We start from the raw sequence: 26273 nt of genomic DNA, 5'->3' as shown, positions 1-26273 counted from the left end.
GCAGTGCGCTTAAAGATTGATAGCGCTGCGAGATAGCCCTTAATTGTGCCAACCTGTAGGCCTGAATTAGCCAGGTAAAGTAAGAATGACAACACCATAGGTGTACCACAAGAAAAGGGTTCAATATTCTTTTCTCTGCACCAGCTGCAAAATTTGTTCCAACGGCAGCGGTATAGAGTTTTAGTTGCCGGCCTTCTGGCCGAAAGCAACACCTCCATAACATCATCCGGAAGGTCCCAATCCTTGTACCTCAACCTTTCAGACACCAAGCGTGAAGGTTGAGGGTCTTGATGGCTGGATGGAGAACCTGACCTTCCTTCTGCGAGAGAAGATCCTCTCTGTATGGCAGTCGAATTGGAGGGCAGATGGACATGTCTAGAAGGTCCGGGTACCACGTTCTCCTGGCCCAATCCGGGGCAATTAGGATCATGGTCTTCCGAAACCTTCTCAACCTCCTGATCATTTGAGGAATGACAGGGACCGGAGGGAACGCGTACAGAAGTGGGAACTCCCAGTCCACTACGAACGCATCTCCTAGAGCTCCTCTCGGGGGAAATTCCCTTGAGCAAAATCTGTCGCACTTCCTGTTGATACTGGTGGCGAACAGATCCACTTGAGGGGTTCCCCAAAGGGCGAAGATCTCTTGAAGGACTTCCTGAGCTATCTCCCACTCGTGAGAGACTGTGCTCTGCCTGCTCAGAGCGTCCGCTGTCAAGTTCTTCTCTCCGGCTAGGTGAATTGCCGATAGAGAGATTCCTTCCTGAATTGCCCAAAACCAGAGCTGCATCGCCTCTCTGCACAGTGGTAGTGAGCCTACGCCTCCTCTTTTGTTGAGGTAGTGCATGGCCACTGTATTGTCCGTCATTATTAGGACGTTTCTTCCCCGTACAGACGGCAGAAAAGCCTTCAGCGCTAGTCTGATGGCTCTCAGCTCCAACAGGTTGATATGTAGTCTGGACTCCGATGGAGACCAACGACCGCTGATGGTCAAGTCGTTGGCGTGAGCTCCCCACCCCGTGAGTGAGGCATCCGTGACTACTGTTATCTCCGGCCATGGTTGCCAAAACATTTCTCCTTTCAGGATGTTCTCCCGACAGGCCCACCACTGAAGGTCTCGGGCTACTTTGACCGGGATCCGAAGGAGATCTGTCATCCTTCCTGAGAACTGTGACCACTGAGTTCTCAGTGCCCACTGGAGGGATCTCATTCTCAGGCGAGCCTCCGGCACGAGGAATATGCAGGATGCCATGAGGCCTAGCAACCTCAGAAAGTCGTAGGCTGGGAGATATTGGGCATTCTGAAATCTGATGACCATCTGCAGAATATCTCGAGCCCTCACCTCTGGTGGCAAGGCTTTTCCCAGGGAAGTGTCCAGGACTGCTCCAATGAATTGGAGTCTCTGTGATGGTATCATCTGTGACTTCTTTAAATTGAGGGAGAAGCCCAGCTTGTGAAGGAAGTGGCAAACATAATCTAGTTGTCTCTGAGCCTGTTCCGAAGATACAGCTCTGATCAACCAATCGTCTAGGTAAGGGTAGACATGAATCCCTTCCCTCCTTAGACTTGCAGCCACAACCGACATTAGCTTGGTAAAGACCCTCGGGGCGGAGGTTAGCCCAAATGGCAGAACTCGAAATTGATAATGAGAGCTGCCAATTGCGAACCTCAGGTATCTCCTGTGCCTGGGATGGATCGGCACATGGAAATAAGCGTCCTGGAGGTCTAGAGATACCAACCAGTCCTGAAGCTGGAGGGCCTGAAGGATCTGAGAGAGAGTCACCATCTTGAACTTGTCCTTTCGGAGGAATTTGTTCAATTCCCGTAAGTCTAAGATGGGTCTCAGTCCTCCGTCCTTCTTCGGTATTATGAAGTAGGGGGAGTACCAACCCTTGTTCCTTTCCGCTACAGGTACCAGTTCTATGGCACCTTTCTCTAGCAGGTCTAAAACCTCCTGCAAGAGGAGCGGATCTGGAAGCTTCAAAGGGTTGTTCCCCGGTGGATGACTCTGAGGGATATGTAGGAAGGGCAGGCAGTAACCTTGGGCTACTGTCTCCAGAGCCCAAGCATCTGACGTAATAGCCTGCCATTCCGTCAGATGGTGAGTTAACCTGCCCCCTACTGGTGTTCTGTGAGGGGAGACCTCAGAGTGGTTTTGAAGCGGCTGATGCAGTTGCCGAAGGTAAAGTGGCTCCTGCTCCTGCGGGTGCGGCTTTCTTTCCCCTACCCCGTCCACCACGGGTAAATCTTCCTTGGCCTCTTTGAGCCGGTCGTCCCCTGCCCCTTCCATATGAGGAATAGTAACGAAAGGACCGTCCTCTCCACGATGATCCCGAAGGACGAAAGGTATTCTGACGGATAGCAGCTCCCAATGACTTGGCTGCTGCCTTGGACGTTTGCAGTTTCTCCAAACTGTCATCCGCCTTCTTTCCAAAGAGGGTAGAACCGTCAAAGGGCATATTCAAAAGCCTGGTCTGCACGTCAGAGGCAAAACCAGACTTCCTCAACCACGCATGCCTGCGGATTGTGGTACTTGCCGCCATGGCCCTGCTGATACTGTCAGCAGAATCTAGGCCAGTTTGTAGGGTCTCGCACATCGCATCTTTACCATCCCTGATGATGTTTAAAAATGCGTCCCTTTCCTCTCCTTCTTGGAGGCAGTCAGCCGCTGATGAAGCGCACTCCCAAAGGGTGTGGCTGAACCTAGCGAGCGTACAGGTCGCGTTAATAGACTTTAACGCCATGCTACAGGCAGAAAAAACCTTCTTAGCCATGGCATCATATTTTTTGTCATCCCTATCCTGCGGAGCAGTGGGGTATGCAGATGTGCTGCCTGATGAGGTTGCAGCCTGTACAACCAAGCTCTCAGGAGTAGGGTGTTTTGACAAATATTCAGGGTCAGAACTAGCCACCCTGTATTTTGTTGACAGTTTTTTATTTACTGCCGGGATAATTTCTGGCGTTTCCCAGTTTGTCAAAATCCTTCTCTGTAGAGCAGAGTGAAATGGAACCACAGGATCCTCCTGTGGGCCCTTGTCCAGTATGTCAGTGAGATCATCCTGCTGAAAGGCAGGAGAAGGTGCAGACCAACCCATAAATTCTATGATTCTAGACATCAGAGCTCTATATGGAGTCTCCGCATGTTCTCCTGGGTCTGGTTTGATAAATTCTGCTTCAGGAGAAGTGTCCAAGCCACTAGCTTCCTGAAGTGCATCCTGAAGATTTTTTAATCTTCCTTCCTCAGAGGCGAAAGTCTCTGGCTCTGGTGATGTGGTCCTCTGTAAATCAATATCTTGGTCTGAATCCTCCCTTTCCTCAAAAATCGAGGTTAAAGGGGGATACATTGGTTTTTGGAATGGTATAAACCCCATTTCCAATGCAGAAGGAGCCATCATCACAGGCCTTGAAAACGTCGATGTCGTCGACACCGACGTGAAAGTACTCGAAGGCGCCGTGAAAAGCGTCGAGAAATGTGTACTAGGCCTCGAAGAACTCGAAAGGATCGGAGTCTTGCTCGAGAACGACGTCGACGTTCTCGGCGTCGAGTCGGAGGTCTTTTGTCTAACCGTTGGCTGTGGAGTAGCCGTGGTTCTTTCCTTCACCGGCGTCGATATCGGCGTCGACGTCGGCGTCGACTCGATCGACTGATGCGCCGATGAATCCTTCGACAACGGCGTCGATGGCGCCGACCTCTGTTTCGAAGGAGTTTTCGACGATGGCGTCGATGATGCTTTATCTCCCGATGGCTCGAGGCGCTTTCGGGTTGACTTTTCCGCCGGGTACTGCGACTCGCGGCGTTTAGATTTTTTGGGTTTTTTACCCGGGGTATCACCCTCAGCTGTCTTCGAGGGGGACGAGGCCGCTTTCTCGAAGACGCTTAGCATCTTTTTCCTGAATTCCTCCCACTCAGCTTGCGAGCTGCGTTTTGTGGGGCAATGAACTCTCTCAGGAGAACTCGACGAAGATGACGAAGGGGATCTCCTACGTCTCTTCTTCGAGTGTCTCGATGTCGACGAGTGGTGGGAGCCACTTCGTGATCTAGATCGAGAGTGTTTTTTATGGTGAGGAGACGAACGTCTCGACTCTACCGAAGAAGCTTTCGAGGAAGTTAAAGTTGACCTACCTCTCTCGAGCTTCCCCCTACGCTCCTTCAAGGCTTTCGCCGTCATGGAAAGGCATTCCTCACACTCCGAACTCTGGTGCGTGATTCCCAGACACCACAAACAGACCCTGTGAGGGTCCGTCAACGACATTTTCTTCCCGCAGTCTCGGCACTTTTTGAAACCGGACCGAGGGGTCGTCGGGTCGGAGGAGGATGCCATCGATATCGAGGTAAATAGTAGTTATTATATACGTTATCTTGACGAGAACTGAGCAACGGTGTTCCGAGGCACAACGAAGCGCGGAAAAACGGAACTGAGCAACGGACGCTGCGCGCGGCCTTTATAGGCAGGATGACGTCGACGTCGGCACGGAGGCCGTCGAGGGTCATCGACTCGGCGATCATCGACGCGCAGCGCCCTCTGGCGAAAAAAAAAAAAAAATTTTCCGAGGCCAGCAAAGCTGAAGGATTTATATCTAAGATAAGGAATACGTCGGAGGACACAATCCCTTCGAAAGACTGCCTTCAAAAGGCACCATGTTCTCCTTGGCAAGGCTGTTTCCCCTTGGGGTGTGAGCCGGAGGCCTGGGAAGAGAAATCTCAGGATTGTGTTCTAGCTGCTTCTACTGCTGAGGTCTATGATTCCCAGGAAGCCTCATAAGACAGCTGTTGCTTTCACAGCCACAGAAAACAGTTCAATGATTTTGCCAACTGTTTCAAGGTCATTTTCTTAGTGCGCTCTTTGTAGACGCTAGGATGAAAAAGCTCCTGGATGCCCAATGGTAAATATAATATTTTTGAACATCTTGCATGAATCTTTGCGCCACCAGCTGGTAGAATATATCAAGGTAATGAAACTTCCCAAGCACTCTTAAATGCGCAGAAGGGTTTCGTCCTAATACAGCAAAGGCTGCTTAATCTCTATTGTGTAAATCACAAACGTTCAAATAAGAGTCGTAGTTTCAACTGTTTAAGTGAATAGCAACCATGTGAGAATATCGAAGTTCTGCAAATCCAGTCTCCAAAAGTTCCCATGTTACAACATTTTGGGAAAAATCCCGTTAGAACAAGAAAAATAAGAAATGCATGCTTTCAGAAGGCATACTGTATTAACTTATGGCATGGTTTAAACACATATTTAATAACGTAGTTGTGACTGTTAGATGAAAAGAAAAGCAAAGAGGAACTTCCAAATGCTCCAGCTCAGGGAGCAGAGCGGTGGCCCTTGCTCGAAAACAGGCTACTTTAAATACTGAGAAATGTTAGTGGAAATGAAAAAATATTCTAACAAAATAAATGTATGGCTGTATTCTCACCAATTTTAAAGGTCATAAACAACTCTTCTGGAACCATGTTTATTTACAAAAACAGTCCCATAAGAAATCCCACTTTAGACCACGTGCAACCCAGGTTCTTAAAAAACACCCAATACATTTCGCATTCCTTTAAGCATTGCTCTTGATCTAGTCTTCTTGATAGGGCAGGAATGTGTTCGAGAATTCTACAGTGTAGTGAGTTAGTGTATATTCTTGAGAGAAAAAATGTCTTGCTATGGAAGGATTCACATTTTGGTTACAGATACTGGACTTGTGTTTAATTAATAGAGTTTTTACAGTTCTGCTTGTTTCACCCATCTACCATAGACTGGGAGCAGACGATGGCGTGAACTGTAACTAAAGTAACAAACCTAGTGAACTGCCTTAATTTAATGTATTTACCCTATGTTGGGTGTGCAGAAGAGGAACACCATCTTTAGAAACATTGCACAATACACGCAAAAGGCACGGAAACTAGTCTTTGTCAGTGGGCAAACATGCTTAATAAAATGTCTGCTCCGACTTGTACGAGTGAATTCAGGTGGTATAACAGTAATGGAGGCTAACTTAATTTTTTGCAAGATTTTACAATCTGCCAGGTTTTCAAAATGATTTGTTTAAATGCATGACGTTGATGGCTGTTCATATGAAAACATACAAGACTGTCCTCATTCTTCAGTGTTCTGGAAGTATCAGATGTAAAGGCCTGTTCACAAGAAATTGCGGATATACAGTTCAATGCATATGCTACAAAGAAATACAAATATCAAGTCCATCCCTCATCCAAGCAGCTGCCCTGGCGCGGGAGGCTAAGCACATGTCCCAAACTGCATTATAAATATGATGGACAGCGGTTTCAATCATATCCAAAGCTATCTGCTTTGCCTCCATTATGCCTGATCTGAAGGCTGCCTGATACTCCCCAGGGAGAAGTGCCTCAGACTGCCATTATATCCCATAATTATTGCTTACTGGCTGGCTTAATGTTGTCCACATTGCCTTGGCAGAGCTGTAATGCCGCATTTTGGTGAACCATGCAATTCAGAAAATTCAAAAGATTATACTCCTTGCTCAAAAGAAAAGTGGTGGAAGAGTGACTTGCTGACTTTCTAGTAGATGCCTGCGACTACCACTAATAACAGTCTGAAGGAAGAAAGCTAGACAATCTTTGATTAAGTTCTAAGCCTGACTTGGGGGCCGCCCAAGGTGGGGCAGGGTGGCATCTGAGTCAGTGGCGGTTGGTCCCAAGGGCGTTATGGTAAGAAACCGCTGGTCACACTACCTTGGTCCCAGTCACATCGGACAATCACAATGCCACTGGACAGACCTATCCTGGTGGTGTGGAGTCCTTCTCCAACAAAGAAAAAGGCACCTTTCCCTTCACTGGACAATGGTAGCGATATTTAGATTAATACGGTTGCAGCTTCACATGGAACACAGAAGAAATTTCAGAGTTAGATATAATGTTCCCATTCAATGTGAAAACCGAAACAAGCTTGTCCAGTGTTTCCAGCACTTAATTCACATGCTGTAAACGTAAAAGCCCCCGCTCGGCACAGGCAACCACCAGGGAAAACATCCAAATAACAAATTAATTAGTTTGAATTATTGATGACTAGCTGTTGTCTGCAGCTTCGCTCGTGTGAATTTTGGGAATTGGTACAAATGTTTTTAAAAGACATGAGATTTTTGTTCATACTGTATGAAATATAATTTACAGGTTGATGTCTTAACGTAATAAGTAATGCTATTTCAGACGTTAGTCGGGGAAAATTGGCTACAAAACAAAGATAGTAGTTCCATTGATGTGCGTTCAGAAATGTTTTCGTCCTGTAATCAAATCAACACCGATCACAGCATTACCAGCCCCAATGCGGGTGGAGAAAGTGCATTAAATTGTACGCAAACCCACCTAACGCTTTGTAGGCGTTCAGACTGAGCAGCTAACGCCACTGCTGAAGCTGTGCCACTGATCGATTGACAGGAGTAACGCGGAGTATTCCCTAGCCCACAGCGGATTAGTTGAGAAGAGAAGTACAGGCTCCTAGACCATAGAAAGCGTTATGGCTATTCAACCTCTACTACGACCACAGACAAGTCAAAGGTGCACAACCACCAGACGGTTGAGGATCTTTACCTACACTTTAATAGTAAGAACTTCACCACAGTCAGCACGAGATAACCTATAGTGGACTGACCAGAAGCCAATATCGCTATATATATGGGCGTTCTCTTTGAGATTTAACCAGGGGTTCTATTCAGAGAACTCTGGAAAATAGGGGACCTAATTTGTAACAGCTCCTGAAGAAGGTTCACCACTTTTTAGTTTAGGAATTTCAAGGACTGAAACATGTAGAGCATGCCATGAGAACATCACCATGATTCTTGTAGGAAACCGCTGACACTACATTGGAGATATATCTCGTAGGAATTTGGTATTACTTTTAAGACCTGCTTATGAAAATATGAGTAATCTGATTGGACCAGCGCCACTACTTAGCAACTTAGTTTCTCTATAGATTGCACTTTTTTTTTTTTTTTTTAGAGTAAGAAGTGAACTGTGTATTTTCACTTTTATGAATAGTTTTGTATGTTGTGTATATTCATGATGTTTTTTTAATATTTATTGATTAAAAGAGTTTTTTACTAGAACTGAGGTGTGATCACTTTGCTAATTAGTAGCTACACTATATATACGTATTTGCCCATAACTGGTCTACTGCTGTTTTAGGCTTTCTTACATTCCTGATCTCAACTTTCTTTATAGACACAAACAGACAATGAGATAGATAAAAAAATGAAAATTACTTATTTGGCATCTGCAATCTACAAATAAAACTATTCGATTACTTCTTTGTAAACTACATTAGTGATTCTCCCTTCAGGTGCTAGGATTACAGTTAGGTGAGCTCATTCTGGAACAGCCATGTAAAACTGCCCATGCGAGAAGCAGTCTTCCCTTAGGTCAATCCCCACTACATTTAAGGTCTACCACTGAGATTTGTTGATGGTCATGGTGAAACAAAACTTTAAGGGGAACTGAAGTCTTTTGAATTCAAAAGGATATTCTGAAGACATAAGAGGTATTCGTGGTATGAACACAGACTCCCCCCTGGCCAGAACTGGTTAGCACCGTAGCCTCAATCACATTTCTGTGGAGAGCTTTCACTTGCAATCTGGTGCCTTTACAGTGCTGAGGTGGGTTGAGGTTCTGCAATAATATCAGAGGTGCTCCAACTTTGAGAAGTTTGTGTTCAGGAGGATTTAAAGTGTGCATGAACTTAATGGGGCAGTGGACTGCGTCATCACTTTGTAATCCATTTGGACTCCTCCGAAATAAGTATCTTCTTAATTACAGCAGCCAAATTCAACCCCCTTTGCCACCTCCCATAAGTGGATTTTCAGAAAATGGTAAAACATGCGTTTCTATATTTTTGAGAAGAATCTAAATACCAATTTTCATGTCTTTAACATCTTCGGTTTTTGAGATTGCAGTATCCTCAAAAATCATCAAAAAATGGACACCCCCCTTAGGGGCGGAATTTCCAAAAATCTTTCCTTCGTGGGTTCCCATGTCATGAAAACAATGTACCTTCCAAATTCCTATATGAACTGGTTATATACAGCGCTTCAAGCCAAACTCCTCCAGCTTCTAATTTATGCACCGGGCATCAAAACCATGTTGCATGGCATCGGTCCTTTTGCCAAAGTGAGCATGTTGCCTGTGAGAGATACTTTCGGCTCCAAAATGACAGCATGGTTATAGGGTTAGTCCAACTCTATGAGCCAAAAGCAGCTAAAAGTGCACTCACCGAACACAACCAATCCCAGTCCTCACCCCATTACTAGCCACAGGTGTAGACCCTCTCTGAAAGTCCCACCTGGGTGGTGGGGGGGGGGGAAGAGCTGTACACAGTATACAGAGAGCCTCAGTTACTCAGTGTGGGTTGTTTGAAGAAAGTTGTAGTGGGCGGTGGGACAGTGTTGGAAGTGCAATAAGAGGAGCGACGAGGAGGTGCTGGAACAGAGAGGGGGAGAAGACACTGGAAGAGGTGTCGACCACAAAGGAGAAGAAAGATGTAATACTACCAAAGGAGGAGGTGGTGCTACCAATTGAGGTGGTAATAACAGAGGCAATGGAAAAAGAGGAGGAACTAGTCAATGGACCAACAGCTGAGGGGAAGCAGAGGGTAATCCTTTAGACAGGAAGGCATGAAATGGCCATGTTGGCCCCAAGATAGCAGGAAAGAGGCCCAGCGAGGAGGGCAGAGGAGCAGTCAGGGTGGTCGTGAGGGGGCTCTGAGAATTAAGATATTAAGTGCCCCAGAGTTAAGAGAGTGCAGAGTGCCAACTAGCAGCAATGACAATCCTTGGACCTTACTATCCCTGACATATATACTATGGGTAAATCAAATGCTGCCCCAAAAGTCTATGCAATGGACAGACTTTTCACAGTTGAGGGCCAAGGACAGAAGAAAATGTAATGAATCCTGGTCTGCTTGCAAGCCATTGGGAAGTGAGGCATTACCACACCCAGTGTGAGTATTATATTTGGCTCATATTTCACCCAGTTTTGCTGACCTCGACAACACCTGTGTAGGTTTCCTGACAGAAAGCATAGGACAATATCTTAGATCAGTACTGCAGTTTACTGACTATGCAGAGTGGGACTTCTTCCAAAACCTTCGGGCTTCCCCAATGACATTCTTTTGAATGTGAACACACAATACTGTGGAGACTCAGGCTAGTACAGAAGCAAACATGCCTCCCTCAGAAGTTGGAGGCACAGGAACTGAAATGTTCATAAATTCCATCAGGCTTTCCATTCTTTCATGGAACTCACACACTTAGAAGACATTAGGAGGGAGACATTCAGTCTTATCCACATTAACAGCCTAAAGGAATAAACGCTACCTCAGACTTAACTTTAGTACGAAGCTCTTGGAATCCAATAGCCTGAGGGCCATTACTTGCTCCACATGGAGAACCTCAGGGACTATGACAAATGCCCAGCAAGTAAAGGTCCCTGGAGAACTCTCCTGGGACCAGGAACACGCTGAAATCTGTCCATCCATGGCCTTGGGTGTTGTGATAAAGTCTGACTCACCTAACATTTCCTCTTTGGCTTATCCTCGATAAACATTCTTAGACTCGGAGGACTCCGCTGAAGATCTCTAAAAGCACTAAACAGCTTTTTTTGTGAGCAGATTTGATCAAGCATCGCAGAACGTGCAAAGATCCCTTATGTGATCTGGGCAGAAGCACTCCATGCACAGTACATATGGCTCCATTGAGGCAAAGTTTGTTTACGAGCCACAAGGTGTGAAAAAAGCTTGCTGTGGCATAAGACCGCACCAGGGACCGGTAGGAGGCAGCAGGAATAAAACTAAGAAAATACCTCTACCTTTCAGGCATCCAGTTCTTTCAATACATGGTTGAAAGGACTGGCAGGCGGAGCTGGAGAGTTGAGTATATAGGAACAGAGAGATATGCCCCATGCATGCATTCCAGTTTCTAATTTAAATTAAAGGTTTTGTGTGGATACAAAAGGCTCCAGTCCCATCCTCCTGCGGAAATATTCCATTAATATGGAAGAAAGTGTATGTGATAATTTAGTGTCACATTCAAAATGTGATGCAAAAAAACGGGACTGGTCATTCAATTGCTATAAATGGTTAACAAGCTAGCTTAACTTTGAACAAAGCCACATAATTTCTATTAGTCTTTCTCTTTATGAACATCTTTATAAACATACAAAAAGGCTACAGGAAACAAAACATGTTAATGTGATTTGACTAAGGTGAGCAAGTCGAGATGGTCTATCTTGGCATGTACTCACCCGCAGACATAGATATGGGCATTTTCCTCATTGATTAATTTCCAGATGTTTTCTTTATTCTTCTTCAGCAGATGCTGCACATAAACCTGAGTAACGTAAAGACATTTTGATAAATGCACTGAAAGTTAAGCTCCAAGGTTGACAACATGGGAAAGAGTTTAACATTGTCAATCTCATAGGAGTGGTTTATTGCAGTAACTATGTATCACAAAGAGGGTAGCTGTCAGACAAAGTTAGAACATACTGCCAATTCTGTATGTTGCTGTTTAGAACAAGATGATCGTGGTGTTTTATAAATCACAAGTGTCCAGCCTTATGGTCTAATTTTAGGATCCCTTAGGTTTTAAGACTATGTGCAGATTAATTTGTACATATATACACAGTTTTGTTGAACAAAGAGCTTTTTTGTTGTACATTGGTTTTATTACATAAAGCTTCTGGTACCGGATATGCAACAATCAAGGTAGAACATCCAAGTACATTTGTAAGTGGGCAGACATAATTAGAGCATGCGTCTCAAATATGTTCTGCAACAATACATTTCAAAGACAAACTACAACAACATATCACTCGCATTTAGTTTAACAATATCATAAAAAAAATAAAGAAGTGAAAAAATGGAAAGACAAAAGTGAATTATTGTATTGTATTAACTAGCCATGTTGTAAACACCACATGCTGCTCTCTTTGCATATCAGTGATCAAAGATGCATCACCCACTGCGTACTAATCTCTCCTAATGCACTAATGAAGTCTTTCCTTCCAAGTAGCCACTACCATACATATCATTAAAAAAGATCTCTTAGGACCTGAATAGCTCTGCTCACAATCGGCCCATCTCTCTCCTTCAGCAGTACGCAAACATTCTGAAAATAATGGCATTCAATAGGATCACCAGTTATTTGGAAGCTAACAGACTCAAGAACCCCTGTTGATCTGGTTTCAGCAGCTACGGTCCCATTCAAATGGTTTTGTTTCTGGCCCATGTCAAATTTCCTCAACACTGCCCATCACCACAAACTCATGCATACTGGTCCTCTACTTCTTTTGACACTTTGGAACATTGCTCTCACTTTAGTGTTGTTCGCTTGCAGATTTCTACACCTCCTTCCACGGCATAGTTCATTACGCCACTTACACTCACTTTCTTCGGTTCCATTTGTCTGGCACAACACAGCACTGTTTGCCCAGAATTAATTACCTTTCTCGAGTGGCTGTCCTCTGTTTTAGATCCGTTTCTATGGGCACTGGAACATGTTGCAGACATTCGTTTCCCCCTACTGCATTCTCCTTTATCCGCCTACCCCCCCCAATTACCCCTCCATGACATCCCATTCCAGTATCCAATGGCAGTAGTGGTGACCCATACAGCGTTCCGGTGATCTATGCTATGGCACCATTGTCCTAGGACACATACTTGCTGCACAAGGGTGTTGCATAATCTACTGTTCTCTTGTCCTGAGCCTCTAAAAGAAGAAGTTACTCTCTTACCTGGTAACGTTCTTTCGATGGGATGGTCCAACGATGTATTCCATATCTATGACAGTAATCACCACAGCTGTGCTGCTTCGGAAAATCTTCGGCGTCTGCGTCCTGAGGACCTCCTCCGATGGCCGACGTCACTGGATGTTATAAGTAGGACGCACGACGCCCTTAGCCTCAGTTGTAGTTTTTTCCCAGAACGTGTGCCACCAGTCTTCTGCCAGTCTGACACACAAAGCCTTGCGGAAACATAAGCTGCAATCGCATAAGAAATTCTGTAGCGGGGAAGGTAGGGAGGGAGCGATATGGAATACACCTTTGGACCATCCCATCGAAAGAACGTTATCAGGTAAGAGAGTAACTTGTTCTTCGAGGGGATTGGGTCCTCCGACGTATTCCATATCTATGACAGACTCCCAAAGCAGTACCAATGCAAGGAGGTGGGAAAAGAATTTAGAAAACAGAAATTTAGCATGCCCAATCAAATTGCGGAGTAAAGGACCGCCTTGCCAAAGGCCAGATCCTGCCCCCCGGATGGAATCGAGGGAATAGTGACGTACAAAAGTATGCACTGAAGCCCAGGTGGCTGCATCACAGATGTTTTGAATAGGAACACCCCTCCGCAGGGCAGTAGAGGCAGCCATACCCCTGGTAGAATGGGCTCGTAAGCCGACCAGTGGGTCCTTACCCGCCAAGCGGTAACACTCGGAGATAGCCAAAATAATCCAGCGAGACAGTCTGTTTCGTCTCAGCCTGTCCCAGACGCTTTCCAGCGTAACCAATGAAGAGCTGCTCGTCCACTCTGACCCAGGACATGTGTGAAATATAAAAGCTTAACGCTCTCCTAGGATGAAGCCTATGGAGCCTCTCCTCTTCCTTATCAGGATGTGGAGGAGGATAAAATGCCGGAAGAACAACCTTCTGTCCTAAATGAAATTCCGATACCACCTTCGGAATAAAAGAAGGACAAACCCAAAGGACAATCCTGTCCTTATGAAACACAGTGAAGGGTGGCTTAACTGAAAGTGCCTGTAACTCACTCTGCGAGCGGAAGTGACCGCAACTAAAAATACAGTTTTCAGAGTTAACAGACTCAAAAGGCATGAATGCAAAGGCTCAAACGGAGCACCCATCAGAAACTTGGGAACAAGGTTCAAATCCCAACCGGGCACCTGGAAAGGTGATGGAGGGAACACATTAGTGAGCCCTTTCAGAAACTGAGAAATTAAAGGAATCTTAAAATAGGAACACTCCTCAGAGCTTAAATATGGACAGCGCCGCCAGGTAACCTTTAATGGTACCCACTTGAAGGCCCCTATGGGCCAAAGAAAGCAAAAAAGACAGAACCATGGGAACTTCACATGCAGAAGGATCCACATTCTTAACCCTGCACCAGTCGTAGAACTTTCTCCAACGGCAACGGTACAGGGACTTTGTTGCGGGCCTCCTGGCCGAAAGCAACACCTCCATCACTTCTTCAGGGAGATCCCAATCCTTATACCTCAACCTTTCAGAAACCAAGCGTGAAGGTTGAGGGACCTGACCTCTGGATGGAGAACCTGACCCCCTTCCGTGAGAGCAGATCATCTCGGTAGGGAAGACGACGTGGAGGGCAGATGGACAGGTCGAGAAGGTCCGGGTACGATGTCGTCAAGGGCCCACGCCGGAGCAATGAGGATCATCCGGGAACTGAACCTCTGCAGTACTTGCGGGATGATGGGGACTGGAGGAAATGCGTACAGCAGTGGGAATGACCACTCCACCACGAACGCGTCTCCTAAGGCTCCGTTTGGAGGAAATGCCTGCGAGCAGAATCTCTCGCACTTCCGGTTGACACTGGAGGCGAAGAGATCCACTTGAGGGGTCCCCCAACGGGCAAAGATCCCCAGGTGAATCTCCTGAGCCAACTCCCACTCGTGAGAGATCGCGCTCTGCCTGCTCAGAGCGTCCGTCGTCTCGTTTTCGTCTCCTGCCAGATGAACTGCCGAGATCGAAACTTCCTGCTGGATTGCCCAGAACCAGAGCTGCATCGCCTCCCTGCACAGTGGAAGTGACCCCACGCCCCCCCCCCCTTTTTGTTGAGGTAGTGCATGGCCACCATGTTGTCCGTCAGGATCAGGACACTCTTTCCTCACACAGTCGGCAGAAAAGCCTTAAGGGCTACCCTGACGGCCCTCAGCTCCAACAGATTGATATGGAGTCTGGACTCCGACGGAGACCAACGACCGCTGACTGTCAACTCGTTGGCATGAGCTCCCCATCCCGTGAGGGACGCGTCCGTCACGATCGTCACATCCAGCCAGGGCAGCCAAAATGGAGCCCCCCCTTCATCAGATTGCCTTTCGTCGGCCCACCACAGAAGGTCCTGGGCGACCGAAGACGGCACCTGAACAGGGTCCGACATCCTGCTGGAGGACAGACCACTGGAGCTTGAGTGCCCATTGCAAAGATCTCATCCACAACCTGGCCTCTGGCACCAGAAGAATGCAGGATGCCATGAGGCCGAGCAGTCTCAAGAACTCGAACGCTGGAAGAGTCTGGGCAAGTTGAAACATGTGTACCATCTGCTGAATGTGATGAGCCCTCACCTGGGTAGGAATACACCGCCCTAGGGACGTGTCGAGCAGTGCTCCGATGTACTGGAGCCTCTGAGTGGCTGTCAAATGGAACTTCAAGTTGAGGGAGAAGCCCAGCTTGTGGAGGGAGTGGCAGGTGACTGACAGATGATCCAGGTCTTGCTCGGAAGAGCGCGCCCTGATCAACCAATCGTCCAGGTAGGGGTAGACGTGACTCCCCCTTTCCTGAGGTGTGCTGCCACCACTACCATGAGCTTGGTGAAGACCCTCAGGGCGGAGGTCAATCCGAACGGCAGGACCCGAAACTGAAAGTGCGATTCGCCAACCACGAACCTCAGGTACTTCCTGTGCTTTGGATGGATCGGCACATGAAAATAAGCATCCTTGAGGTTCTATGGCACCTTTCTCCAGCAGGGATTGAATTTCCTGTGCAAGGAGCGGATCCAGACTCTTCAAAGAGAGATTCCCAGGTGGATTGTCTTGAGGCGTTTGCCAGAAAGGAAGACAGTAGCCGTGGGTTATGATCTCCAGAACCCACACATCTGAAGTAATGGCACGCCACTCTGCAAGATGCTGCGCCAGCCTTCCCCCAAATGGCGAACCATGGGACATGGCCTCATGACTGAGCTGAAGCGGCTGCAGCGTTGCCTGAGGGCAAAGAGGCAACAGCCGAGCGGCCTTGGCACTTCGAGTACCTTGTTTTCCACCTCTGGCACTCCTACGTTGGCCCCTTTGACTGGCAGCTCCTCTCGCTTTACCAAAGGATGTGTAATAACGAAAGGACCCTCCCCTCCATTGCTGTCCCTAGGACAAAAAGGCGGAGGTTGTCGAACTGCAGCGCCCAATGACTTCGCTGCAGCTTTGGAGGTCTGCAACCTCTCAAGACTCTCGTCAGCCTTGCTGCCAAAAAGATGTTCCCCCGTCAAAGGGCATGTTGAGGAGGCGAGCCTGCACATCAGGAGCAAACCCCGACTTCCACAACCACGCAAACCTGCATATCACGGTGCTCGCCGCCATGGACCGGCTGACGCAATCTCCCATGTCCAAACCCAACTGAACAACCTCACACATGACATCCTTGCCATCCTGAACCATGGCAAGGAAACCACCCCGTTCATCCACTTCAGGAATATGTTCAGCCGCCAAAGAAACAGTTCCACAGAGTGTGCGTGAAACGAGACAAGGCACAAATGAGAGTTGGCCGCCTGAAGCGCCATACCCCCTGCAGAAAACACTTTCTTCACCCAGCCATCAAAACGCTGGTCGTCCCCATCAGGAGGGATGGTAGGGTACGACGCCTGCTTTGCTGGGGCCGTAGCCGCCTGCACCACCAAACTCTCCAGAGTAGGGTGCTTGGACAAGTAAGCAGGGGTCACAACTGGCTGGGCGGTATTTTCGCGGCAAAGACTTGCTCACTGGCGGGAGACTCTCCGGAGCAGTCCAAGCCGCCGCCACCCTCCTCTGCAGAGCCATATGAAACGGCAGGACCGGGTCAGTTGGTGAACCAACGTCGAGGATATCCGTAAGGTCATCCTGAACAAACTCCCCTGGGGGAGCAGACCATCCTTAGTACTCGGTGACCCGTGACCTAAGGCGCCGGTACAAAGAATCGGCATGAAAGCCAGCCTCAGGCCTACAAAACTCCACCTCCGGAGAGGTGTCCAGTCCACTAGCATCATGCAGTGACTGCCTCATGTCCTAAAACTGGCTATGGCCCGAGAGAATCTCGTCAGGCACCGTGTCAGGCACCATGCCATCATCAGAGCCCTCATCCACCTCTGAAATGAACTCCAGATGGCAGTAAGAAGGCACAGAACTGGAACCAAAGCAATGCTTGACCTTGGAAAGAGCCTTTGTAGGTGATTCCCCTGAGCCACGGGGTACCCCCGTCGACACAGCCCTGAAAGGCATCGAGTGAATCGGCGCCAGCGTCGAGAGAATCGGCGCCGGGAGAATCGGCGTCGACGACAGACGCGGCGCCGACAACATCGACGGCGTCAACACAGGCCTCGAAGGCGGAGCCCCGAGCGTGTCCCTTGACATCCTGGCCGCCGACGACTTCCTCAGAGGCGGAGCCTCGAGAGAGTCCTCCGACGACCTCGGCGCCACCAGCATTGACGTCTTCCTCGAAGACTTCACAGGTTCATGCAGTCTCGAGCGTGTCGAGGACCGGGACCTGGACCGGGCATGCCGAGAACGATTCCCCTTGTCCGAGCGGGACCTTTCCCGCGAATCGTGACGACCACCCGAGCCCGAAGGCATGCGAGCGGCGTCTCTCGGTTGATCACGACTGACCCCACTCGGAGGCACGGACGAACCTGTGCCATGCGATTCGAGAATCGCCAACATTTTCTTCCCGAAGGAAGCCCATTCCTCCGGTGTCGCATGCTTGGTGGGGTAAGCGACCCTCGGATGAGGGCGGGGAAGGCGACCGATGACGGCACTTCCGGGAGTGCCTCGAAGAGGCAGAGGAGTGGCAAGACCGACTCTGGGACCGAGACCCACTGGACTTCTGACGACGACGCAGAGAGTCGCCCTTCAAGTCGTCTGTCGAAAGCCCCGCAGACCTCGACTTCCGGGGCTTGGACACCTTACCTACCGGTAACTTCTTCTTGTGCTCCCGCAAGGCTTTCGACGTGAGCGACTGGCAGTCGACACAGTCATCCATGTCATGGGCCTCCCCGAGACACCAGAGGCAGGCGTCGTGCGAGTCCGTGACCGACATCTTGGACCCACAGTCCCCGCACTTCTTAAAGCACGGACGCGGTGTGGAAGACGAGGTAGACATCTTCACAAAGAAATTAATTAACAAACAGGTTCGAAGAACCGAGAAAGCAACAGAAACTCCAAAGAGTCGAGGCGCGCCGAGATTCCCGAAGCGAACACGTTCGCAGAAAAAACGAAACTGAAGCTACGGGCGTGGTGCGTCCTACTTATAACATCCAGTGACGTCAGCCGTCGGAGGAGGTCCTCGAGAGCTGCGTATCGACGTCATCGACGCAGGACGCAGACGCCGAAGATTTTTCGACGCAGCACAGCTGTGATGATTACTGTCATAGATATGGAATACGTCGGAGGACCCAATCCCCTCGAAACTCAGAATTTGTGATCAGAAAGGTAGGATTTAATCCAGGCAAGTACAGTCATTTGCTATTCCCTGGGATATGGCTACCTCGAATGCCAGCACTCCTCCACTGGGCATTCACTCACAAATGCTCTGTTTTCATACCACTACTCTCACTCATATTTTTCTGCAGATAATACACTGATATACTTGTTGCCTGCTGTCAGGCTAAACTTCTCCTCTGGGATCTTTGTACGTCTCGCAGCTCTTTGTCACTGCATGGAACTTTACTGCCTTATGCGGAGTTCTAAGATGAAATTCATCTACATGACTCCTAAGAATGCACCACCAGCTTGCCCTCAGCAATATCCTTTTCCTCCTGACACAGTCCACTTTCTCCCAAAGGTCACAAACTTAAGGTCATCTTCAACGGCAATCTGAAGTTTCAACAATTTATCAACTTTATCATCACCGCTGTAAGACTAAACTTGCTCAATATCTGTAAAATTCGTCCTTGTCTCAACTACCATTTGTCAAAACCTACCCATGCTAATCAGTAGTCTTGACCACTTCTGTAGCCTCTTTCTTTGCCTTGTACTCTACCACCCCCCTTAACTTTTCAAACCATACTCTTTATATCATCCCCAGATTCTCACTCGCCTCGCCCAGACCGCTGCTCTTAAGAGGGATTTTCAGAAACAACCCCTAGGAGGGTTCAGAGAGGCAAACCTAGTTAGCAAACTGGGTTATTGACACTTGGGTCTGAAAACAGCCAATCAAGGAAGCATAGCAGGCTTCATAAATATGGCTGGGGTAATGGTACAGTAAAACTAGACAGAAGTACACAAATACACCTTTTATTAGGCCTTAAAACATTGCATACATGTACACACACTAATCTCACCTGAATTCATCTACACTTTACTCTAAAAATAGTAAAAAATAATTTAGCACTAAAACAGTAAGTAGGGAAAACACATTAGAAAAGCAATTAAAGAAATACACTAGCTTATAAATTAAGGCTTGAAAAACCTCTGAAGTCCTTCCTTTATCATGTAGGTAGACCAAAGTTTCTAGGTAAGTAAGTATTTGTTGCATGGAGCTGGAATTCTTTAAAACTGAAGAAAAAGTATTGGCAACGCCAAAAGGAAGGTAAATGTTGCAGTGAAGGAGTAAGTGAAGGTCAGTTCAGTACATCAGGGGTACTCTCCATAATTCCACCACTTTCAGGGATGTTCATGGGGAAATCCTTGGCCAGAACTACACCGACCATGCAAGGGAGAGTTAGGGAGTGGACATTATGGCTATACAACCCTATAGCGGGACAACGGAGTGGGAACAGGTACGCAAACTTCCCTACCCTTACTCTGATTCTCTAAGAAGATACACCTAGGGTTCACAGAGTTGCTGGGCCAACTTAATTCAGTCAGTGCAGAGATTCCGGGAATCCAAGAGCCATGGTTGAAGTGGTAGTTTTCCGGGTCTGTATTGGGTCCGGCTAGGTGGCTGTTCTCAACTCCGTCAAGACTGCTCCCGATACTATGAAGCTGGACGTCCCAGGCACCACAGGACGACAACCACTACAGGTCCCATTATGACTGGAGACCCCAGGATACGATAGACTGGCAGCAGCGAAGAAATCTTTGATCATATGGCGGGAGGCAACACTTGTGGCGATGAGTAACACTGTTCCAGGAAGGCCCCTCTTCGTGATAGAGAGCAGCAGCTGCTGGATTTTGACCACAAATAGATGACCTGCAGAGTTCCAAGTCGAAACTCAAGACTGATGCGCTCAAGATTTCCTGGATGAAACAGGCCAGCTCCACACTGCTGGAGGTTTCTGAGGACAAGATCCTCGTGCAGCAGTCTCGATTAGTTGGTCAGCCCAGCCCAATGGTCGAAGCATCGCCACAGGTCTTCATGAGATCGATGCAAAGAGATGGGGCTTTGCAGGACTTGGCTGGAGGTATTTAACTGTCGTCCTCGGGTCTTACGTCCACTGCAACTCTTCATATGGGTCTTTGCTCCAAATGACCATCTGGGGAACCAAATTCAAGGTGGGGTTGCCCACAGCCTACCAATGGTAACAATCGGCATCATTCAAACTGGCAAGGGTGGTCCCCATCATGGTCAGCTTGTTACCTCACATCTGACCAGCAACAGACAGTCCCAGCCTCCACATCCATCCAGATGCTCACACCAGCATTCTGCCTGGGAAAGTGCTTGGCATACATAGCATTTCAATACCTCAGAAGGCAGGAACGAAGGTCAATGCAAAAAATGACCAAAGAGGTGAAAAATGTGCGGTACAGCCATTTTGAGTAAATGGCTTGAAATACCATTATGCTGTGAAATGCAAAAGTGCACTTTGTGAAAATGATACACAGTATAAAATTATCTGCTGCCACTGGCACATCTTGGGCACCTCGCAAAAATTTCAGAAATGTTACAAAACGTAAAAGGGATACAAAGTACCCCTGCAGACCTTCACTGTAAGGTGAAGTGTGCTACAGTAAAATCTTGCACTGGTAGCAACATGAGCTGACCAGTACTCCAAAATGAATGAGCCAACAAGGAAAGAAAGCAAAAAGGCTTTATTTGCCTCTAAAATTCAGGATAAGGTTAAAATCATAGGAAAATGGAGGGGGTTCAATTGAGGTCAATGGAAGGAAAGACGCAAAAAGAAAACCTCTTTCATAACAGCTTCCATACCGGCTGGTACTTCGCACACACCCGGTCCCACTACAAGTATTTACTACTAGTTTTCAAATCCATCCATGGGCTAGCCATTTTCCACCCTACTCGTCCTCTTCACTGGAGGGCTCCATCTCAAAAAACCACCAAGATTCATATAGTCAAGTTTCCCTTACGTTCAATCTTCTACTTCTTGAAGAACCGCCATAATACTGCCTTACATCCCACCACCCCATGTATGCCTCACTACTTACACTAATGAATGTATTTTGATTTTGTTCAGCATATACACATCCCTTGTTCCATTAGAGCAATCTCACCCAAAAATGTCTTCTTACCATGCAGTAAAGCTAATGGATGCAAAGGTTTGACTTGGGGGTATTATTTAGTAATCTACATATTTAATTCAAATAGGCAGCAATGAGGTACGTTTTGAGGTGGGATTTTAAGATTCTGAATTGATCTATTTGACTAAGGCCCAAAGGCAAGACATCCCTCAGTTGCAGTACAAAGTACTGGGATGCTCTACCAGGTGAGCATAACTTTTTAGATCTAGGTATATAGACCAACTGGCTACCTGAGCTCAATTAAAGGGTTGACGTGTGTTCACATTTTCTCGTGAAGAAAGTGGCCCCTGTTGATCGATGGCTTTAAACGAAACGTAGTCTTGCATTGCACTCTTAACGGCACTGGGAGCTTGTGTAAATTCTGTAGGGCTGAGAAGATATGCTCCCTTTGCCTTATATTAAGGATCGTTCTGCTTTCAGTGTTCTACAAATGTTCTGGGCTTTTTTTGGGACTAGATATAGGACTTTAGCATCATCTAACCAGGACAGCACAAGCCCCACCAATGCTGATCTTCCATTTGGCCAGTTAAGGTATGCAAAGACATGTGTCTTTGTATGCAGATGGAAAAAGCCTGAATGAATGACAACAGCTATCTGGGAGTTCACAGTGAAACCAAGGTCCAATAGAACACCCATCCTTCTCATCTCATCTCATCTCCTGTATTGTAACCAAACAATTTCAGAGTTTGTTGGTTGGGTCAGAATTCCATTTTTGGAGTTATTTTGTCTGACTTGGAAGGTCCCCTTCTCAATTTGCTGGATTACTTGTTTTTCACTAAATTATTCTCTCAGTCAGGCTTGGTCGTAAACCTGTAAGTTTGGTTCTATCGTTTTATGTGCCGTGCCTTAAGAGTCGTTATGACTTGGGGGGTGAAGGGAGGGCAAAGGGGGTGAGAGGTTGAGGAGGGGAAATTACATGATAGACTGTTCTTGCCAAAGTGGGTTACACTTGTAATTGTTGGCTACATTGAAAAAGTCTGGTTCTCGCTATAAATGCTAATAAAATCAAGTTTAAAAAAAATAAAGATTTTTTAAAATTATTTTTAAGAAGAGTCATTATGACGATGTACCAGAGTCTCCTGGATGACGTACCCTCTATGCTAGTCATGTGGCTAGGCTTGTGGTGGCTTTGGTGGTGTAAATGGTTCTACTTGATGGAATCCATTTGACCTGGCTGGGCCTTTTTGACCCCCCTCATCCGGTCATCAAAATGGAGATTGCAGTTGTTTGCCACAAAGGCCTGAGGGTTCACATGGCTATTCTTTGTCCCTGTGTGTGAGTGGTGATGGCCATCTTTGGCCTATCAATGTGTGTGTCCCAGGACTGACCTCTGTAGTCAGCCTGAAACCAGTTCTGACTGGCATATGCATGTGTGAAGCACTGTGGATTCTTTCCTTTGTATGAGAGGCCCTTCCATAATTCATGAGTGTGCTTGGAGGGATGGCCTGCCACTGGCAGACCACCCTTCTGTTTGAATGATGCATGGCATGTGATTGGGTGTGGTTTTCACTCACTGATTCCAGAAGGAGGGGAGGGGGAGGCCACTTAACCATTCACCTTGTCAAGAACTAGAACTCTGAACCTGCAACAACATCCTGTGATACCCTGAATATTCCGACGGTGAAACTCTGCCGCTTCCAGACAACTAGAAGGAACTCGCAGAGGCGATTCTTTCCCCTGCTCTGGTGGGGATAATTGGATCACAGTTGCTGCCTGAATGCCTAATCTCATTGTAGCTTTGGGCAGTTAAAACCCTGGCACCATCGGAATTGGAATGAAAACAAGCATGGAAGGAACCAGCGTGCAGAGGGAGGGAGAAGAGACCAAGAACAGCATGCACAGAAGAGCTCTGCACAGCCGATGCAGGTAAATTATTGTCTAGTGGGCACAGAACTGTGTTGGTGAGATGGAGTATGGAGACTGTTGAACAGTAATTAGAGCATGCATTCACGAGCAACAGGCCCCTAAAGCGGCGCACCTTAATTCTTGAAGGCACAGTATGCTCTGGTCCTCACTGTGCACGCCAAAATATTCTTTTCCCCATGCACAGGGACAAGTACAAACTGTGCTGCAAATGAGAATTAAAGAGGGATGCACATAACATGCAGTGGGGGAAGCCAACAATGACCGCACAAAACATGTATTGAGAGTTAGCCAATAGTGACAATACAAACAGTACGACAAAGCAAACAATTTACCTTCTGCTCTTGGTCCCTGGAAAAGGCTACATTGAGCTGTGTGAGGGCTCCTTCTGCATGAAAACGTTTCAACTCCTCTTTGTAGAGATAATCTTCGTTTTCGTGCCGGCAGCCATAGTAAAGCACTGTATCACCCACTTCTTTGCCTGCAACACCGAGAAAGCACATTGTTAAACAAATCATCTCTCATAGTTAAGGCATCAGTGAAACATTCTCAAATGACAACAGCCCTTGCATGATTCGTCTCAATCTCAAAGCAACTTGGATTCAAGATCTAAGTGCCGGAAGTGCCCCAAAAGTGCTGTTGTGCTGAGCGGACTAAGCACTATAGTGGACTTCTCTCCTGCTCCAATCACTGCGAGTTTCATTTTCAACATCGCAGTCCATGCGCAAGAGGAAGGGCAGTGAAACTGAAACAGTGGACCACGAACCCCAGAGTAAATATTCCTATTATTTTGAATAGGCGTCGTCACCCGTCACTCTACCTTGGGTGTTGCTTTCCTTGTGCTGAGTGAACTCTAACTCTATTTGGTTTGGGACTTGGTCTGGGGACTGCTTTTGGATTGTCTTTGCTCTTAAGACGGTGAGCATGTTACTCATTGCAAAACTCACGCCCCGTATTCTCTCACTTCCTTCTAGAAGCTGTGCGGCCTCATCTCGGATCGGCCCCTTGCTCCCCCCGCCTCCCACCTCCTACACAGCCTACTTAGCACTAGGTGCTCACGCACCCATGCGTGCACCCCGACAGTGCTTTTAGGCTGTGCGGGTAAGTGGTGTGGCGGTGGGGGTAACGTACATTTATGTACCTATATGTGAATTATCTTAAATTGATTTGATATCAAGTTGTCTGAGTGGGTGATGGGACGGAGTAGAGGAGTTGATTATTATCTCTGTACAAGTGAGTCTGGGTTAGTTTTTCTTACTGAGTATTCTATCACTGGTGTACTGTAATTGTTACGCACAACCTACTAGTAATAACTATAAGACTTACATGATAGCACGGTTGTTCAGTGGGCACACAGAGGGTCAACCCTCACTTAAACAGCGACAAGGTGACTATCTTAGGGAAAACGTTATCGTTACCCCCAAACTTAATCTGCTCTCTCAATCGATTTTGGAACATAAATCATCTATCCCAGTTCTCAAAGAGTAAAATGCATAACAACTCACTCACTCACTAATGATCAAACAATATGCCATGAAATTGCATTTGCGTACTTGAAATCCTCCCTTAATGCTCCTACACCACCTCACGCTGAAATACCAACCTAGAACAGGGAAAAGGAGCAAATACTGAATTCAAGAAAAAGCTTTTTGAGTATGCGTGATATGGAGGAAGTTATTGATATACCTAAGGCGGAGGATCCCTCCCTGTACCCTCCCTCAGATATATCAATCCTGGCCCCAGCTGTGCTCACTGAACTTGAAAAAAGGGTGGAGCTATCAGGAGGACCCTCTACTCCTGTCACTGCACCTTCAGGACGAATTGCGAAATCCACTTACATATGAGTGAGAACATTCCACGCTTTTCTACACTGAATAGGTGTAAGGACGTATGTGAGCAGTCTCCCATTCATCCTTCAAATTCATGTGAGACACAAGAACACAGAGGTTGCATTACAGAACCCCCATGATCACGATTCATACTTAGGGGAAGGTTTTGCAAAGCCGATAAAATGATCGCATCTAGAGCATTCCTCCTCTCTACGATCTGATCTACCATTACCAGCTGAGGAATTGAAAACACTTGAATCTAATTATCCCGTCATACATAGAATCTTAAACCTTCTAGATAAAGGCCATTATTATACACTCTATGAGCTGAGGGATACCAAAACTGCACTGGCACAGATGTTATCAAAATTAAATAAATTGGAGGGATTTATTTTCTCGGAAAATTACAAACGTGAAGGGGGGTCCAAATCACCTCACAGTGATAATTGTAAATATTCGATTGCCACTCAAACCACGAGGTCTACAGAACAAGAACCTTCTGACAACAAGCGTGCAGGGGCGCAACCCGCCTTCTCTTTTCCCCAATCATTTGCCCAAACGATAAATGTTGTTACTTCAGGGGATGTGATACAAATATATACGCACGCCCAATTATGACAGATGATAACTTTCCACTCTGATCAATTGCTATTCTTCAATCAGTCTAATGAAGGGGAAGTGATAGTGGACAATTCCAATGAGGGTGCGATCCCCAATGTAGGGGATATCGATCATCTAGATAGTTTCCTCTTCAATCAGCTGTGCAAGGGCAGAGGGGCTAAACCCAAAGAAACTCAAGTTGAAAGTGATGCTGTTGGTGAAAACTCCTTAGAGAATGTTGATCAAAAGCATTTTGAAAAGAAAAGAAAAAAGGTCATACATACGTGCACTCAAAATACTTCAACTTCGTAATGTCGTACAATCTGAGGTAAATAAAAAAAAATAAAAAGGACAAAAAAAATCCTAAAAAACGAATTAAGATCCTCAAAAGGGAAGCTGTTAAGAAGGATGCAGCCTCTAACTTGGTGGCTTCTGAAGAATCCTCTGTTCTCAGAATCGATGTGGAGGAACTTTCTATAGAAAGTAGATTAGCCCTCCAGCTTGATCCAGAGGGATGTAGCAAGTTCAATTCCTCCAATGCACCCAACCAAGATGCTGTGATGC

The 26273-nt window shown here is 46.9% G+C and overlaps 1 protein-coding gene across 4 annotated transcripts in view; it reads right to left on the bottom strand.

The window, feature by feature from the left end:
- Nucleotides 1-26273, bottom strand: part of POR (cytochrome p450 oxidoreductase) — a 964880-nt gene that overhangs the window by 86233 nt on the left and 852374 nt on the right. For all 4 annotated transcript variants that reach the window (XM_069614934.1, XM_069614935.1, XM_069614933.1 and 1 more), the window contains 2 exons: nt 23616-23761; nt 11255-11340 (listed from right to left, as the gene is read on the bottom strand). In XM_069614934.1, coding sequence (XP_069471035.1) covers nt 11255-11340; nt 23616-23761 — 232 coding nt within the window. The remainder of the gene's footprint in view (nt 1-11254; nt 11341-23615; nt 23762-26273) is intronic.

Source organism: Ambystoma mexicanum, chromosome 9 (assembly GCF_040938575.1).
Source record: "Ambystoma mexicanum isolate Mex_15411 chromosome 9, UKY_AmexF1_1, whole genome shotgun sequence".
Classification (NCBI taxonomy): Eukaryota; Metazoa; Chordata; class Amphibia; order Caudata; family Ambystomatidae; genus Ambystoma; species Ambystoma mexicanum.
Note: the sequence above shows the minus strand (reverse complement) of the source record. Positions and strands in the feature narration are given on the sequence as shown.